Source organism: Canis lupus, chromosome 10 (assembly GCF_011100685.1).
Source record: "Canis lupus familiaris isolate Mischka breed German Shepherd chromosome 10, alternate assembly UU_Cfam_GSD_1.0, whole genome shotgun sequence".
Classification (NCBI taxonomy): domain Eukaryota; kingdom Metazoa; phylum Chordata; class Mammalia; order Carnivora; family Canidae; genus Canis; species Canis lupus.
In genome coordinates, this window is record NC_049231.1 from 11,644,994 (window position 1) to 11,660,301 (window position 15,308).

General features: G+C 32.7%; 1 protein-coding gene across 5 annotated transcripts in view; it reads left to right on the plus strand.

Moving 5' to 3' along the window:
- Nucleotides 1-11,798, plus strand: part of CPSF6 (cleavage and polyadenylation specific factor 6) — a 36,246-nt gene extending 24,448 nt beyond the window's left edge. For 3 of the 5 annotated variants that reach the window (XM_038549974.1, XM_038549972.1, XM_038549975.1), the window contains 2 exons: nucleotides 10-205; nucleotides 6,911-11,798. In XM_038549974.1, coding sequence (XP_038405902.1) covers nucleotides 10-199 — 190 coding nt within the window. In that variant the 3' untranslated portion in view covers nucleotides 200-205; nucleotides 6,911-11,798. The remainder of the gene's footprint in view (nucleotides 1-9; nucleotides 206-6,910) is intronic. The other 2 variants (XM_038549973.1, XM_038549976.1) reach the window with 1 other exon arrangement.
- The last annotated feature ends 3,510 nt before the right edge of the window (nucleotides 11,799-15,308 follow it).

The following is a 15,308-nucleotide window of genomic DNA, read 5'->3' on the forward strand; positions in this document are numbered from 1 at the left end:
TTCTTTTAGAAGACGTGAACGATCAAGAGAGAGGGACCATAGTAGATCACGAGAAAAGAGTCGGCGTCATAAATCCCGTAGTAGAGATCGTCATGATGATTATTATAGAGAGAGAAGCAGAGAACGAGAGAGACACCGGGATCGGGACCGAGACCGGGACCGAGAACGGGACCGAGAGCGCGAGTATCGTCATCGTTAGAAGAAGGTGGGTATTCCTTGTTCCGGTTATATTTAGCATATGTGTTATTAACAGTAATTATAACTCCAAGGCTATTGTTTATACAGTATATACCTACATTTTAAATGGTCCAACTACTTGTTCTGAATTAAATCTTCTGGAAACATCTGAGACAAATAACAGGTAAGTATTGACAGGTAAAAAAATTTGACGTTTTATCCTTGAATATTGTATTGTGGAGTTAAAACTTTTAGATTGTTAATGGTCTTAAGAAAGCAAGAAAATAATCAAGAGGACTCATGTCTACTTCTAAAATCTAAAAATTGGAATTGTCTTAATTGTATAGATAGTTTGCATGTAATTTAAAATACAAAATACAGGAAGTTAATTCGTATATATTTAAAAGTTAAATTGAAAGTTTCTTTCCTTGAACTCATTCTATCCCTAAAACTTAAAGAAAATGTAATAGTTTATAATATAGGAGGATGGTCTCAGCATTGAAAGAGCTTTTGTACTTAAAATGTTCTTTAGAAGACACTTTTCTTGGCATCTGCTTTTGTTTTAAAATAAAAGAAACCATATCCTTTAATTTGCAAAGAAGATGCGAAACTTAATTAAAATGGGTTTAGGGTTTTCCATATCTAAGAATTTTAAATTGTATCAGATCATGCACCCCAGGTTAGAATAACCTTGAAATAATTTTCTTTGATGTTTCATTCATAAACCATAATCATTGTGTCTTTTTTTCTGTATTTTAAAACTATTTCTTGTGTACATTTTTCATAAAGCGGGAAGTTGTCTGTTTATACTTCATTTTCACGTGTAATTTTATTTTTATATTTGTGAACAGCATTTATTCATGTGAAAAGTAGGGGGAGGGCACTGTGAGGCTTGTGCATGTGACACAACGGTTATTCTGTGAACAAGTAATTTTTCTTTATGTGTTGGTGGCATATCCAAAGTAAATTAGGCTAAAATAAACCCCTTATAGGTAACCATTCTTTACACAGTTATTTTCCATAATTGTGGGAAACACTAAAAATTTAGTCATGATAATTGTTAGTATTTAAATTTTTATGGGCAAAATCAGAGACTATCAAGTGTATGCAATTCTTTGACAGAATAGCAGTTTCTTTAACTAATAGATATATTTTAGCAAATGAGATCCTTATTGAATAATGCTATTTATAAAACAAGCATGTAAATCTGATTTTTATGGTAGATTAGCTATTACATTATTGACAGTTTTATGGGCTTTTTGAAGTGAAAAGGCCAGTTTTAATACTTCCCTAGCATTTCAAATATGCATCTTAAATATTTATGAAAACTTTAGCTTTAAAAGCTATTTTTGTATTGTAGAACTTAATATAAATCTCAAACATTTCTTTAGTATGAAGCAAAACATCTTTCGCTTTAAAGCTGAGCTTATTGAAATTAATTCCGCTCTTGGATATGAGTAAGGATTAAATGTGTCATGTAAATCTAAATGCTAAATTTTAAAGATGTAGTTTTTTTCCCCTTGGGTTGACTAGATCATAATCCCATTTTATGAAAAAAAATTCTCCGTCTCCGTCAGTTGCTTAAGGTGAATTATGACCAACATATTACTTGAAATGTTTAACTATATCAGCCATTTCATTTATAGTAAGGTACAAGTCCTTTAAGTTACGTTTTTATGTAGACTTCGCCAGTTATCAACAAGCTGCTAATTACTGAAGGCATGATAATTAAGCTTCCATACATTTTTAATCATTTCCAAATTTGGATGTGCCCCATCAAGGGGCTTCTGAACCAGATAATGAGTTTCTTCTTGGTTTTAGTTAAACTAGCATAGTTAGCCAACTCCTTTTCAAACTCCTTGAAAAGTCCATTGTTAATTTTAAATACTTTGAATTAACTAACATTACATTCCAGTAATGGGTACACCTAACTGTATCATGGCTTGAGTTTCATTACATTCAGACATTAACTATGAATTCCTAACTTGCAAACTATTGTTGGCTTTTTTTTCTTAATCACTGATGTGTACCATACCAAAATTCCCATGTTTTGTTTGTACATTAATCAGAATTGAGTTGTAATATTGTTATGTGCCTTCATCCAAGCAAAATTTTACATAAGCATTCCTAGGGCAAAAAATTCTGTTATCCTGGAATATTGTACCTTTGCTATACCAAACAGTATTTATTGCGGTTGTAGATGTGACTTTATAGGGGTGGGGGCTAGGATCAAATATATTCGAGTGAAAAACTTTTAAACAAACTATCTGCACATTTAATTATTATCATAATAGGGTCTGTTGACCTTTTTAGAAGTTTTAAAATATGAGTCCTTTTGAGCTTTCATGTACATTTTAAGTGGACTAATGGAATACAAATAACTTGGAAGCTAACGTGAATGTCAGTAAGCGTGTATATAAAAAAAATACTGTAATTTACTATTAAAGTGATAAATGGCTAAAAGGGCAAGTTCTTAATTTAACTGGAAACTTAATGATGTTGGCAAGCTGTTAATGTCTGTCCCATCTTAATTTTTTTTGTGTTTGAACTGTTGGTAATGTTAATTGCATTCTCTCATTTAAAATATGTATTAATTTTTCTAAAAGCATTTAGTATTTAAGTTCAAGTAGGTAATATTTTAATGGGAATATCAGTATTGTAAATTTTCAGTATGTACATACATTGTATTTCATATTCTGTAATTTCTGCCTCCATTCTCAGACCACTCTGAGCAAAACAAAAGTAGTTCAGTGTTTTAAGATTGTACACTTCTTACAGAAATAATTTTACTGTCACAGTTATTTTCTTTTAGATTGCATTCCTCTTACTACTTGTTTAAACCAATGCTCCACAGCAAATTTGTTACTCAGTTTTTCTTTGTATACAAAGAGTAATGAATCCGAATTACTTTTTATGAGACTGACGCGCTGCCTACTGCGCTAACGAGGCACCTCCGAATTACTTTTTAAATACTCTTCATTCATGCTTTTCCTCTCCCTGAAATACAAGGTTTTGCATATTTTCAAATCATTGTCCATTTCTCTGATAAAATTTTTAAGCATATTTTATGGAATATGTATTAAATAAGTATGCTTCTTTGTAAGACTTCTTTTACCATAGATCAAAATCTTAGGTTGTGTTGTTACTGCATAAGATTTAGGGTGGTTTGCACTCTTTAGTTTTTCATTAATTTGGGAAGAACAAAAAAAGGCAAAAGAATAAAAAGTTCTTTTTTTACATGCTAAGATATTTCATCTCCTTAAGATATAGTGTCACTTTGGGGCCAATGTGAAAATTAAGTTCTCTTAATTTTCCACTGAATAGATACTATGATACTCATAGTGGTGATATTTAAAAAATTATTTCTACAACTCTTAAGTCATCTGAGATCTGCCTCATATTATCCGGCCTTGTGTTTGTCTTTTCCCATATATCTTAACTGCTGTGCTTCATCTGAATATGCTAGCTCTCACTTCTTTTGCTCTCACTTCTTCTAGGTTTCCTTTTAATATTTGTAAAACCTGACTACACAGCTCTCTTAAGTGACAGGAGGGTAGGAAGTAATCCCTTGTATGGATGTATAGTGTGTTTTTTGCTCACTGTGGTTTAAGAATGGGTTTTGTTTACAAATGATTAATGTTCCCTGTTAAAAGAAAATTCAGTGCCAATGTGAGTCACCTTGCTCTCACCTTCATCTCAGTGTGAAATTTACGATCATTGTTTTAGTTTGTAAATTAGATCATTTTGAATAAGTAATGTTTTGAATGAGTAGTTAGCATTGTTTTAAAGAAAACCTAATAACCAAAAGGGGGTAAGTGTGCCATATGTGCTATCCAAATTTACTAATTTGCCTTCTGTGGTAGCATGTTCTAATCCTCACAGGAAATTCTAAGTCACATTAAACAGCTTATTTTGAAATGTCCATTTTGTGAAATTTGGGGGGCAAATAAGAGTTTTCCTTGACTATGGTGAAGTTTATTTCGATAGTAACCTGCCTAGAGCAACCATCTTGTATATGTGTTTTATTAGTGTAATGAAAGACTAGTTAAAATGAGGTAAGGTAAGTACTATGTCCACAGGTAGAAAGAAGGAAATAACAAATGTTGTGGTAGTAAAGGAATTTTTGTAAATATCTACAGTAAACAATATTTTCTGTACTATGTTTTAGTCAGCACAAGAAGGAATTTTGATTTTATAAGAGTTGGCTTATATTCAGAATCTTATTTCTTGTCTACTCCATCCCCATTCCTCTCATTAAGGAGAAATTTTCAGAAAAGAGAAAAGTGAGTTTTATTTCACTGAATTAATAGATGCACATCTCTAAAAGCATATTAGAATTCTTTCAATTCAGTATTCAGTTAATTCTTTTAATTCAATATTAATGTGAAAATCTATGAAAGACCCATATCATATATATATATTTGAATCTTACTGGAAAGGTGAATTGGCCATGAGCTTAGAAATACTGATGCTAACAAATTTACTTTGAAGTTTCTAACAGAAACGCTCGTAATTTGAGTTGTTACTATTGGCTTGATCTTACATTATCTCAAGATAGAGGTGCTTCTCTGTATTGAAATTTTACTTAGTACTTTATAGCTTCATTAAAGAGCTGTAGATTTCATTTGTCTTAGTTTTTTTTAAACAAGCTTTTACATAGATCTTCCTTATATAACTGATAGCTAAAACAAGTAATTGTGTGACTTTGACATTAACATATTTGACTAAATGGTATTCTGATATTCTGAAAACATGAGCATTGAATGTATTTGTCACTTTTAAGCTTTTTTGATATCTTTGTTTATGTAGATGTCTACCTAGAAATTTGAGAGTATAATATGGGATTGGATTTTTGGAAATGGGTTGTATTGCCTTCAAATTTGCTTCCGTTTGAGATTGTAAAATTTGTATTTCCCAATGGATAAATGTAAAGTGTTTAGAAATAGAAATAAAACCTGTCAGACTACCCCCAGATTTTATGTCTATATGGTGAAAATGAGAGAGTTATTAATAGTAAAGACCTATGAAGTATAATCAAGCAAAAGATGAGTGCGTTTTCCTGCATAAAGATGTGTATTATAATTTTACAAACAGCATTCTCTACAGAAAAAGTAGTAAAATTCTCCTTTGGAGTAATGAATAAGTTGCAGTGTATGCCATATGTTTTTTGGAAGGATTGGGTATTTTTGTTTTGCTCACTGTGACTTTAAACAATTTTTCCCTCTTTAATGACCAGATCTCTCTTTATCTCTCACATCACAACAAAAATTTTAGGGAGATAACATACTTTTGCAGTAAAGCTTAGGAATTTCCAGTAGTGCATCTTTTCAGGTTAGAACATATTCCTTATCTTTATTTAATACTTTAATACCAGGTTTTAGATATGTTGCAAGGAATAAAAATAAAACCTATGAAAGCTGTCTTTCTAGATTTTTTTTTCATGAAGTAATTCTGCCTAAAGCTTCATCAACATAAGATAAAGGTACAATAAAAGGTAACATTAGAAATGGCTTAAGTATCTCATTGAAAAATACAGGCAAATAGAACTATTTAAAAGAGACAGTTCGGGATTATAACATTTGGGGCTTTGGAGGGGTTTTATTTTGCAGTTGTAAAATTTGGGTTTTTATTGCTAGGTAACATGAATGCGTATGTGTATTGATACACTTAAGTTGCTTACAGCCTAGTAGGGGAGGAAGGAACATAAAATAGAACGTTCAAAGTTGTGACACTATTAATGACTCTTAAGTATGAAGCAGAAAGTATTTTCCGATTACTTATATGGCAAGAATATCACTAAATATTGTGCCCTTTACCTCTTACTACATCATCATATTGAAATGCTCTCTTGGAATTTATTTTAAATATGGTGTTTCAGTCATCAGTTACATGCAAGTTAATTGAATGTTTCTTTTGTGAACCTCTGCTTGAAGTTTGCATATTTTTGTATTCTTGAAAATTTAGTTTATCAAATTTACTGGTTTTTTTTTCTTTATGTGAGTTTTCAATGAAATTTATCATTGTAGATTCTTATTTTAGCTTGTTTTTGGTTAGCTTCTATATTACGTTAGTTATTTCAATATAGGTGGAATAGAGTAAAAGTAAAGTAAATGTTTTAAACTTGTATTATGTCTAAAGATTTGTATGTGGATGTCATATTTATTTAAATGTGCATACTGAGCTATATATTTATAAATTTTATTTATGCATTTTGTAACATGAAACAATTTGATTTATAACATTTGCAGAAGTTCCTGTATGCTGTCAAATAAATACAACTAATTTGTAAAATAGTTTATTGCATTTTATATTCAGTTCACATTTAATTGTTAATGAGTTCTTTAGAATTGATATGTGGGTGAATGAAAAATATTTACATTAAAATCATTCAAGCATTTTTCCATTTATTTTTGTAGTATGCATACTTTAGAAAATGACTTATAAATGTTTCCATCATCACAGAAACAGCAGCTGCCATATTTTCATTTGTTTCAGTTACATAAAGCCATAAAAACAGAAGAATGAAATCAGAATGTCTCACTTTTAATCAGTACATAAATTTGGGAGCATTTCTCCACCATAAAGGCAGCTACTGTTTCAGTTAATGCTTATTGTGTTAGAATACGTAACAGTGAAGTAGATGCACGACTTGTGTATGTATAGTTAAGCCAGCGTTTTTCTGTGTATTATGGGGAATAGCAAAATCTACATCACAAATTTTGACACATTACAGCTGAAGGAAGAGGAACACCTTCCAAGACAAAACAGTCTTCATGGGGGAAAAATGACGCTTGTCCAGCAGTTTGCTTCTTGTGATTGAACTGAACCTGTAAGGATTCATGGATAAAATGAACAGGAATAGATCTGAATAAAGCAAATCTGCATAAATGGTAACCAGTAGCTCTACTTTATTTTTTATGTTGCTTAACTGTTTTATTTGAAGGAAACCTGTGTGATTTAAAAAGTTATAGCTTTTGCAACTTTATTACTGGTTATATACATTTGGCCATTATAATGTGCAAGCAATTGGAAAAAAACCGTCAAGTAAATGCTTGTTTTTATAGTAGTTTGTTCTTGTTAAAAATGTTCATATGATAATGTCTGTAAACAGCACCACTTTGATTACAATAGATGTAGTGTTGTAATAAACTGTTTAATGGGGCTGATGTGTAAAGCTGTTCAAGTTATTTGATGTTTACACCTCAGGGAAAGTCTTGTGTTCAGCAATATCTAAAGATAATGTTACTATGACATTTATACTGTCCTTTAAAAAAGCATTGCAATAGCGTTTTTGGATATGCACCAATCTAATCTTGCGTTCAGTGAATTAAACATACTAATTAAGTGTCTCTTGCCCTTGATTTTGATATTAGAATAGGTGATTACATGGATATTTAATATTTCTATATTCTGCTTTTCTAGCTGTTTTTACCTAGTTAGCTTGTGATTTTGCTGAATGGTATGTAAACTTGTAAAATTTCACAGACATAGCAATCCAGTCAATGTGTTAGGGGTCAAAAAAAATTTTGTGGTTTTAACATTTGAGTAAAAACCCATACGTTATTTGCTACAGTAATGCAGCTTAATTACAACAGATGTACTGAAACGCTTAATTGTAAACTGCTAGCATTGAAGAAATATTTTGACAATTCTGATTTGATGCGGCAGTTATTTGCTGTTTTATATTAATAGTGCTTATGGTTTATTTTTGAAGCCATAGGCAATGTAAATACAGCCGTGCAGCAGACAAATGTGAGTAAGGAGAGCATTAGTTTTATTTTCTGGTTACTATAGATTTCAGAAGGGCGTGATGCTTACTAATACCGAGTTGTTTTCTCCTGTATGTGTAATGGGTGATTATAGGTGTACCCTGTCACCACAGTTTAAGGAATCTTGTGTGTATTCATGCAACCTTTTGATTCATGCTAGAGTTACTTACTAATCAAAGATTTTTTTCAAATCTGCCTTGCATATAGGCCGACATTTAAAAAACTTGGCTAGCATGTGTTCTTAATTGCAAAATTAGCATAGGCAGAGTGTCAACTTGATTAGATACTTTTATAGGAAGGTCCTTCCGAATCACTACTTCAGAAATTTGAGTTGAAATCCTAAGCAAGTTAATTTGTTTTTAAGATTTGATTATCTTTAAGAGATCTGGTAATACACGTTGGTTTTTTGTTTTTTTTTAATACAGCCAAATTTTAGGGCAATGCTTTAAGTATTTAGGTACCCTAAATATTATGTCATGTGCAACTTGTAGAAGCCCTCCAAAGATTTGCACTGCAGTTCTTCACTTTCCTTTTGTCCGCTATCACGCTAGTTCTTACAAAATTAGCTGTTTCAAATTATTTATATTCTTGCTAGTTTTATTTTAAAACATTTTATGATTAGAGTACTTGTGCATGGGATCACTGGTGTTTATCAGAACTGTTTGCTCTCAAATTTTTCAAGTGTTCTATCTTGTTGAAAATGCAGTTGCCTTTTTTTTTTAACATTATTTGAGAGTTGTATCAAAATCGGTTTTCTTGTTTTGTGTATAGGTATTGTTTTGTCATTCCTTAGCTTTTTTTATATTTTAATTCTAATGCCCTAATGTGAAGAAGTATGGACATAAATATATTACAAGGGAAATTAGTTAATAGTTTAAAAAGGTAAGTAAATGTCCATGAGAATAAGATACTCTGAGAGTTTTAAAATGGAATTCTAAAAATCTAACTGCTTGAACTTGAGATGAAACTGGAAATTTTGTGCTAATTAAATCCTTCATTTACTTTTTTGTTTTTTATCAGTGGAACCCTTTAATTGCTTATTCTATATCACTACGTGGCTGATCTCATTACGTGACTTTTGTTGCAGACAATGTGAGTGTACTAGAATTGTTTGCTGTTAGTCCGTTATTTTTAAGTGTTGTCAGAAGGAAATAACTTTTTGGTTTGACCCATTTTTAGTCTTCTATCTGATAACACATGAATGTATAGCAGTAAAGGTGAAAATTGCAAGCCTTGTTTAATTCTTCATATCCCTGTGTTGTTTATGAGCTAATGTTATTTGAAAACTCTTTCTTTCTTTTTTTTTTTAACGTGTAAAAACAATCCAAAGAGAGAAATCATTACATAGACACCAAAAAAAAAAAAAAAAAAAAAAGACAGAGAAAGAGAGTTTCAGAGACCTTTTCATTTCTTCTTCTTCTTAATAATTGTAGTGACATGAAAACAACTTTGAGTTTTAACTTTAAGCCATAGGCATTTATTAGTGCTCTGCGATCACATTCCTTTCAGCCGTAGTTATGAATGAGTGATACAGCACCTCAGTGGTATTGCTTCTGAAGCAACATTTTGAATCAGATGTGCTACTTTTAGCTAAAGGACACATGTTTTGGAAGGGATATTCCAGTGTAAGTTTGGAAGTGTTTATTTTGTCAGTTTTCATAAGCAAGATTTGTAGTAAGTTGCAGTGGCTGTTGATCATAGTTTAGCCCATTTAATGGCCCTTTTACTCAGAATATTCTTAAGCAGTTAACTACAATTTGGAGTTCACAGATAACTTAAGGATTGTAGCTTAAGGTGTTATTTTCATTTAATTCTCCTGTGGAGAATACTGCTTTGTTTTTTACTAGTTTAAGGTCAGTTCTTTAAATAAACAACAGGATTTTAATGAATGTTGTATAACATTTTATAGTGAAAGGGGGAAATTGTTGGAAGGGTAAAGACTTTCTCTTTCCCTTATGTATTTAAATGTGCCAATAACCTAAATACATACTGTTTTATACAATGAAATGCTACTATGAGACTTTCTGTTGGAGTTCTCTCAACATTTTGGTTTTCATACCTGAATGATCATTGCATTTTCTGTATTTTATAAGATGGCTCCAATTTTGTGTTTTAAGCTTCAGCCTGTTATTTTAAGAGGAAGTTTATGTTCTGATTCCTTACTAGAATACAGTATTGAGAGTCTTACTGTTTTACAGATAACTGCCTTTTAAATTTTATTCATTAAGTTCATTTGCATCCCATAGCCGTCTGTAAATGTTTCCTGCAGTTGTATGTACTTAAATGCACGCTTATCCATTGTACATAACTAGACATTTTTTGTGCTAAAATATATTAAGTGGGATTTTTGTAGCAAAGCATTCTATTTTTCTGTTCTTACTCTGTGTGTGTTGTTGTTGTTTTTTTACATTAACCTTCAGTTTAAACACTGGAGTATTTATTTCATTTTTTTTAGCAACTTGACTCTTAGAAGCCTTAGACTAATTTTTTAATAAATATTCAACCAAAAATTATAAATTTCTTAAGATGTGGCCTTACATATAGCATTCCTTGTGTTTGTAATGTGAGATTTTTTGATTAGAGAAATCAAAAGATTCTGGATTAAAGTTTCATTGTAAGTTGAAATAGAAAATATGTTAAAATGTCTAGGCTTCTGGGAGGAAGTTCTTACACTCTTCTTTCTTTGCATTAGAAAGAAGCAATATGAATTTTTACAAATATTCAGGCAATTGTATCCAGTTTAGATTGATTTAGGTTTGTCTTAACCAATGTTTCTTTAAAATTTCAGGTTGTTGGCATTCACTCTGAGTATGCAGCTACTGTGGTTTTTGTATGGGACATATAAACACTTTGTTAGGTGTAGACAGACTTTAATGTTTCAGAGACTTCCTGCTCTATTAACATGTTGTAATAGGAGTCTTAAAATATTAGGTAGAATTTAATTGAAGTCACACAAATCTTGAAATGGTATCAGCAAATAGTAAATACTACAGAAAGTCTTTCATGCACGAGCATCCTAAAATTCTGCCATGGGTGTAAATGTTTTGCATTAATTTCATAATTGAACAGATAGACCCTGCATTTAGTAAAAACATTTCATTTTGAAGATGTGTTCTTTTTGTCACACTGTTACTGCATAACACTTCGCAGCATTTTGTAAGTTAAATTATTTTAAAATACAATGGTAAATTCATGTTTATTTTTTTACTTTGAAAATTGTAGTACTCAGGTGGTATTTAATGGGAAAGGATCCTTGGGGTAAATCATAATGTATTCTAAGGAATGCATCTATAACATTGACGACTTTAGCCTTAAAAAAAAGGTCTATTCTTACTCTTCTTCCTCTTCATCCCATGGTATATTAGCAAAGTAGTTTACAGCCTTGTACAGCCTTACAAAGTTGTTTTACAATTTTTAATGGAAAGCCCTTAACAACAACAACAAAAAATTGTGTCATATTACCAGTATCCATGAATTGACTGAATCACGGTTTGTAAATAATTTGTCTAATACCAGAAGGCCAAAGAAAGTCTTAAAATTTTAGCTATTGACTCTGGTGACTTCACAATAAGATTTCTGTGCAAAAGGTAAGGTGATATTTGATCAAATAGACATCTTTTTGGTGTCCGTGAGAACTAGCTTCCATATTAGCTTCTTTAAAAAGCTCATTCCATTTTATTAAAATGTTTGTAATTGCAATTTTGTGTTTAATGTTTACTTTCTGTCTTTTCTTTCTTTAGCATTTAGGTGACTGTTCAGCAGTTTGCTATATGGCCATTGTTGGCCCTAAACTGCACTAGTAACAAGCATGGTATTTATCTTGTATTGAAAAATAAAACAGTTTTGATAATACTTTACAGTTTGTCCTTTTTATTTGGTTCATAATTTAACCATTGTGTATGGTTTGAATAATTCGTATCCATTGGCAATATACAGTATAACAGATTGGGTTGTTACACTACAGTGTTTTGTATTTTGTCTTTAAGCCAGCCTAAAGTGGTAATTTTCTTCTGTATTGACATTTTCGTGGTCTTGAAGGAAGATTATACCTAGCTAAAATTAGGCTTTAGAAACATAAAACAGTTCTAGGCTGTTTTATTCTCAAACCTAAGATTCAGCAAACATTAGTTTTAGGAGATTATTTACCTTGTTAGACTTGAATCAAGTAAAAAATGTTTCTAGATTACAGCAAAAATATTTCACCAGCTAGCTTAGAAACCACATAGAGTACTTTTAAAACAGTAACAAGTTACGATTTCAGTACAGATTTGTATGCCAGATATAATCAGGTCCAAGATTCTCACCAATAGGCTTCAGAGTGTGGTGAAAGTGACAAGTCTATATGCAGTAAAAACCATATAAGAAATAGTAAGTTACCATTTCTAGGATCCTTTCCACTGCCCCATTAAAATTGTGGTTCAGGTTTTGTTAGTTTCCCTATTACTCTGTTACATGTTTACATTTTGAAGATTACATTCATTGATCCTCCTTTCCCTGAGTTCCTTGAGACTTTTACTGGAGAGTATTTGAAATAAAGATTATCAGGAACATTTTATTTTTAACCAGATGCAACACAAGACTCCGTAGCAATCAATCAAGGCCTGATTCGGTGGAAGATGGACTTTTTTTTTTTTTAATAAGGAATTGATTGGGCAGCCTGGGTGGCTCAGGGTTTTTGTGCCGTCTTCAGCCCAGGGCATGATCCTGGAGACTCGGGATCGAGTCCCACATCGGGCTCCCTGCACAGAGCCTGCTTCTCCCTCTGCCTGTGTCTCTGCCTCTCTCTCTGTGTGTGTCTCTCATGAATAAATAAATAAAATCTTAAAGAATTGGTAGACAATTTACCTGATTTTATTACCTATAACTATTACCATGAAACAAGAAATGTTATTAGAAATGGTTTCCAATGCTTCTTGTTTTCATCTTGTCTCCCTTTTATCTTTCACTAACAAAACTGTTGAATTTTTGTTATGTCCGTTCCCATCAGATGCTGTTGTCTGTGCCCAATGAGGGATAAATATACATTATCTTAACTTTCAAAAATGTATATTCAGCTTTATGGGAAAACTTTAGGAATTAGTTTTTAATGATAGCACTGAGACCTGAAGAACAAATAAGCCGTGGTAAAGAGGGAAAGGAGGTACCTTCTAGTGAAAGACCTTTGCACTAAAGGGCTTTTGTGTCAGGAGGGAGTGTATTAGTAGGAATTGGAAGAATGCTAATTCAGCTACAGTGGGAAGTGAAAAACAGTGGCCTTTGTTTGGGTTTCAAGAAAAAGGCAAAAAACAAGACTGTGGGGTTTATAAATCACATTAAAGATTGCCCCAAGAATAATGTGGAATCCTCGAAGGGTGTGAAGTGTCAAAACTTTTTGGGTATAAGATCAAATCAGGAAAAGAATAGGGTAAACCAGTGAAACTATAGTAGAAGTCTTCAACTACAGGGAGATAGGATCATAGACATAGAAAAGTTGGTTTAATGAAAGACTTAAGAAACTAAACTGATAATACTTAACTGGATGTTTGGATATGATAGAGTAGGATGGCTTTTAGAGCTTATGTAATGGTATATACCATTGCCCAAGTCAGGAAGTTTGGAAAAAGCTGTGGAGATAATATGAATCTTGTGCCTTTGGAATCCAAGAAATAGTTCTAATTAGTTATATGGCTTTGGAGTTTTGAATATATGTGTGAAAGCTCTAACTTCATAGTAACAGTTAAAATAGAGAAGAAACCATCAAAACATGGGGAGGTGGGGCAGGTGAGAAGTCTGGTACAACTTCCAGGTTTCTGGTTTGGGAAACAGTGCTCATTGAGATCAGTAAAAAGTAAGCTCTATGCCCAACATGGGGCTTGCACTCATGACCTGGTGATCAAGAGTTGTATGCTCTGGAATGAGCCAGCCAGGTGCCCAGAGAGGAAGTGGCTTTGGATTAGAAGAGAAACCCTCCCTCCTCACGAGGGAAGATGTAGTTAGATAAAAGTATAGGGAGGTTTGTGGGCTGAAGGTGGGTAGAAGTTTTAAGACCTTCATATCTAGTGACTTTAGGACAGTTAAGGGCATTGTGCAAGGGTTTGGGGTTTAAGTTTGGGAGAAAAACTGTTGATAGATTTGTTGGGACTTGGTTAGTCTAGCTAAGAATAGGCTCCAGTTTTGTGGTGGCAGTCCACTTACTAACACATTCAGTCACCCAGCAGGTGGGTAGTTAGATCAAGCTCTGGGATGGGGAAGGCTTTGATAATTGTCATTACCCTTCTGTTTAATGGTTGTCAACCCACCTATAGAATCATCACCTATGCCCTCTCGATAGTTGGTTGTTTTGATGGGGTGGGGGGGTTGCCATCAGCATTTTAAAAAATTGCTGTCCTACCTGTTGTCTCAGAGCTTTTTAAAGCACCTTATTAAGGTTAGTAGTTTTTTTTTTTCCAAGAGAGCCAACGGGCTCCAAAGAGTTACATGACTACTAGCAGAATGGTGAGTCGAAGTTAGAATGTGTTCATGATTCCAAATCCTCTGTTCACAGTTACTTGCTGAATGTCCTCAAACTTAAGTGCCCCTACCCTCGGACACCCTGCTGTAACTGCTAACTTAAGCTTTATTGATACCTGAACTGTAAGCATTTAGGAATATATTACTTGATCCTAAGACCCATGTTCAGTTTATTAGAAGATGATTTGCTGAACGTGAAGACTAGAGCTAATTGTTACTGAATTAAATCCTTAAAAAAAATGAAAAGCCACAATCATAAAGCTGGGTAATTAAAACTATAATAAAACTTAAAATTAAAAAAAAATGAACTTACGCTCTTAACTATTTCCCATTACTTGTGAACATGCTAGGAGTATCTGCACACAGAGACTGCCTGTCTAATAGCTTCTATAGCAGTCTGTGGTCCCTGACTTTCTAAATGATCTGAGTATAGGAATGGACACGAAACGGAGTTTGGAGATGAATGGCACAACTTCTCTCATCTTTATTGAGGATACCTGGGCAGTAATCTACCTAAAGTTACCTTCTACCAATTGTGTACCCTGCTTACACAAATACTGAGAGTGGAACATTAACATGCCCTCGTATCAGCCATAAGCAGGCAGATAAAGTAGGAAGTTAAGATGAAGATTTTCATTTAAATTTAATATTCCCTAAATCCTTAATCAGTTTTGCTGTTTTTCTTCCCTAGACTTCTAATTTGGGTGTACTCTGGGGAGGCTTAGCTTCCCTGCAAGCCTTGCTGTTCTTTTCCTGTCTCCTGGCTTTAGATGTTAATATGCTGTCAATTTCTAAATTTATATTTCCAATTCAGACCTTTTCCCCAAACTGCCTAGTCTCCTTAAATATCTAGTAGGCACACCAAACAACCTG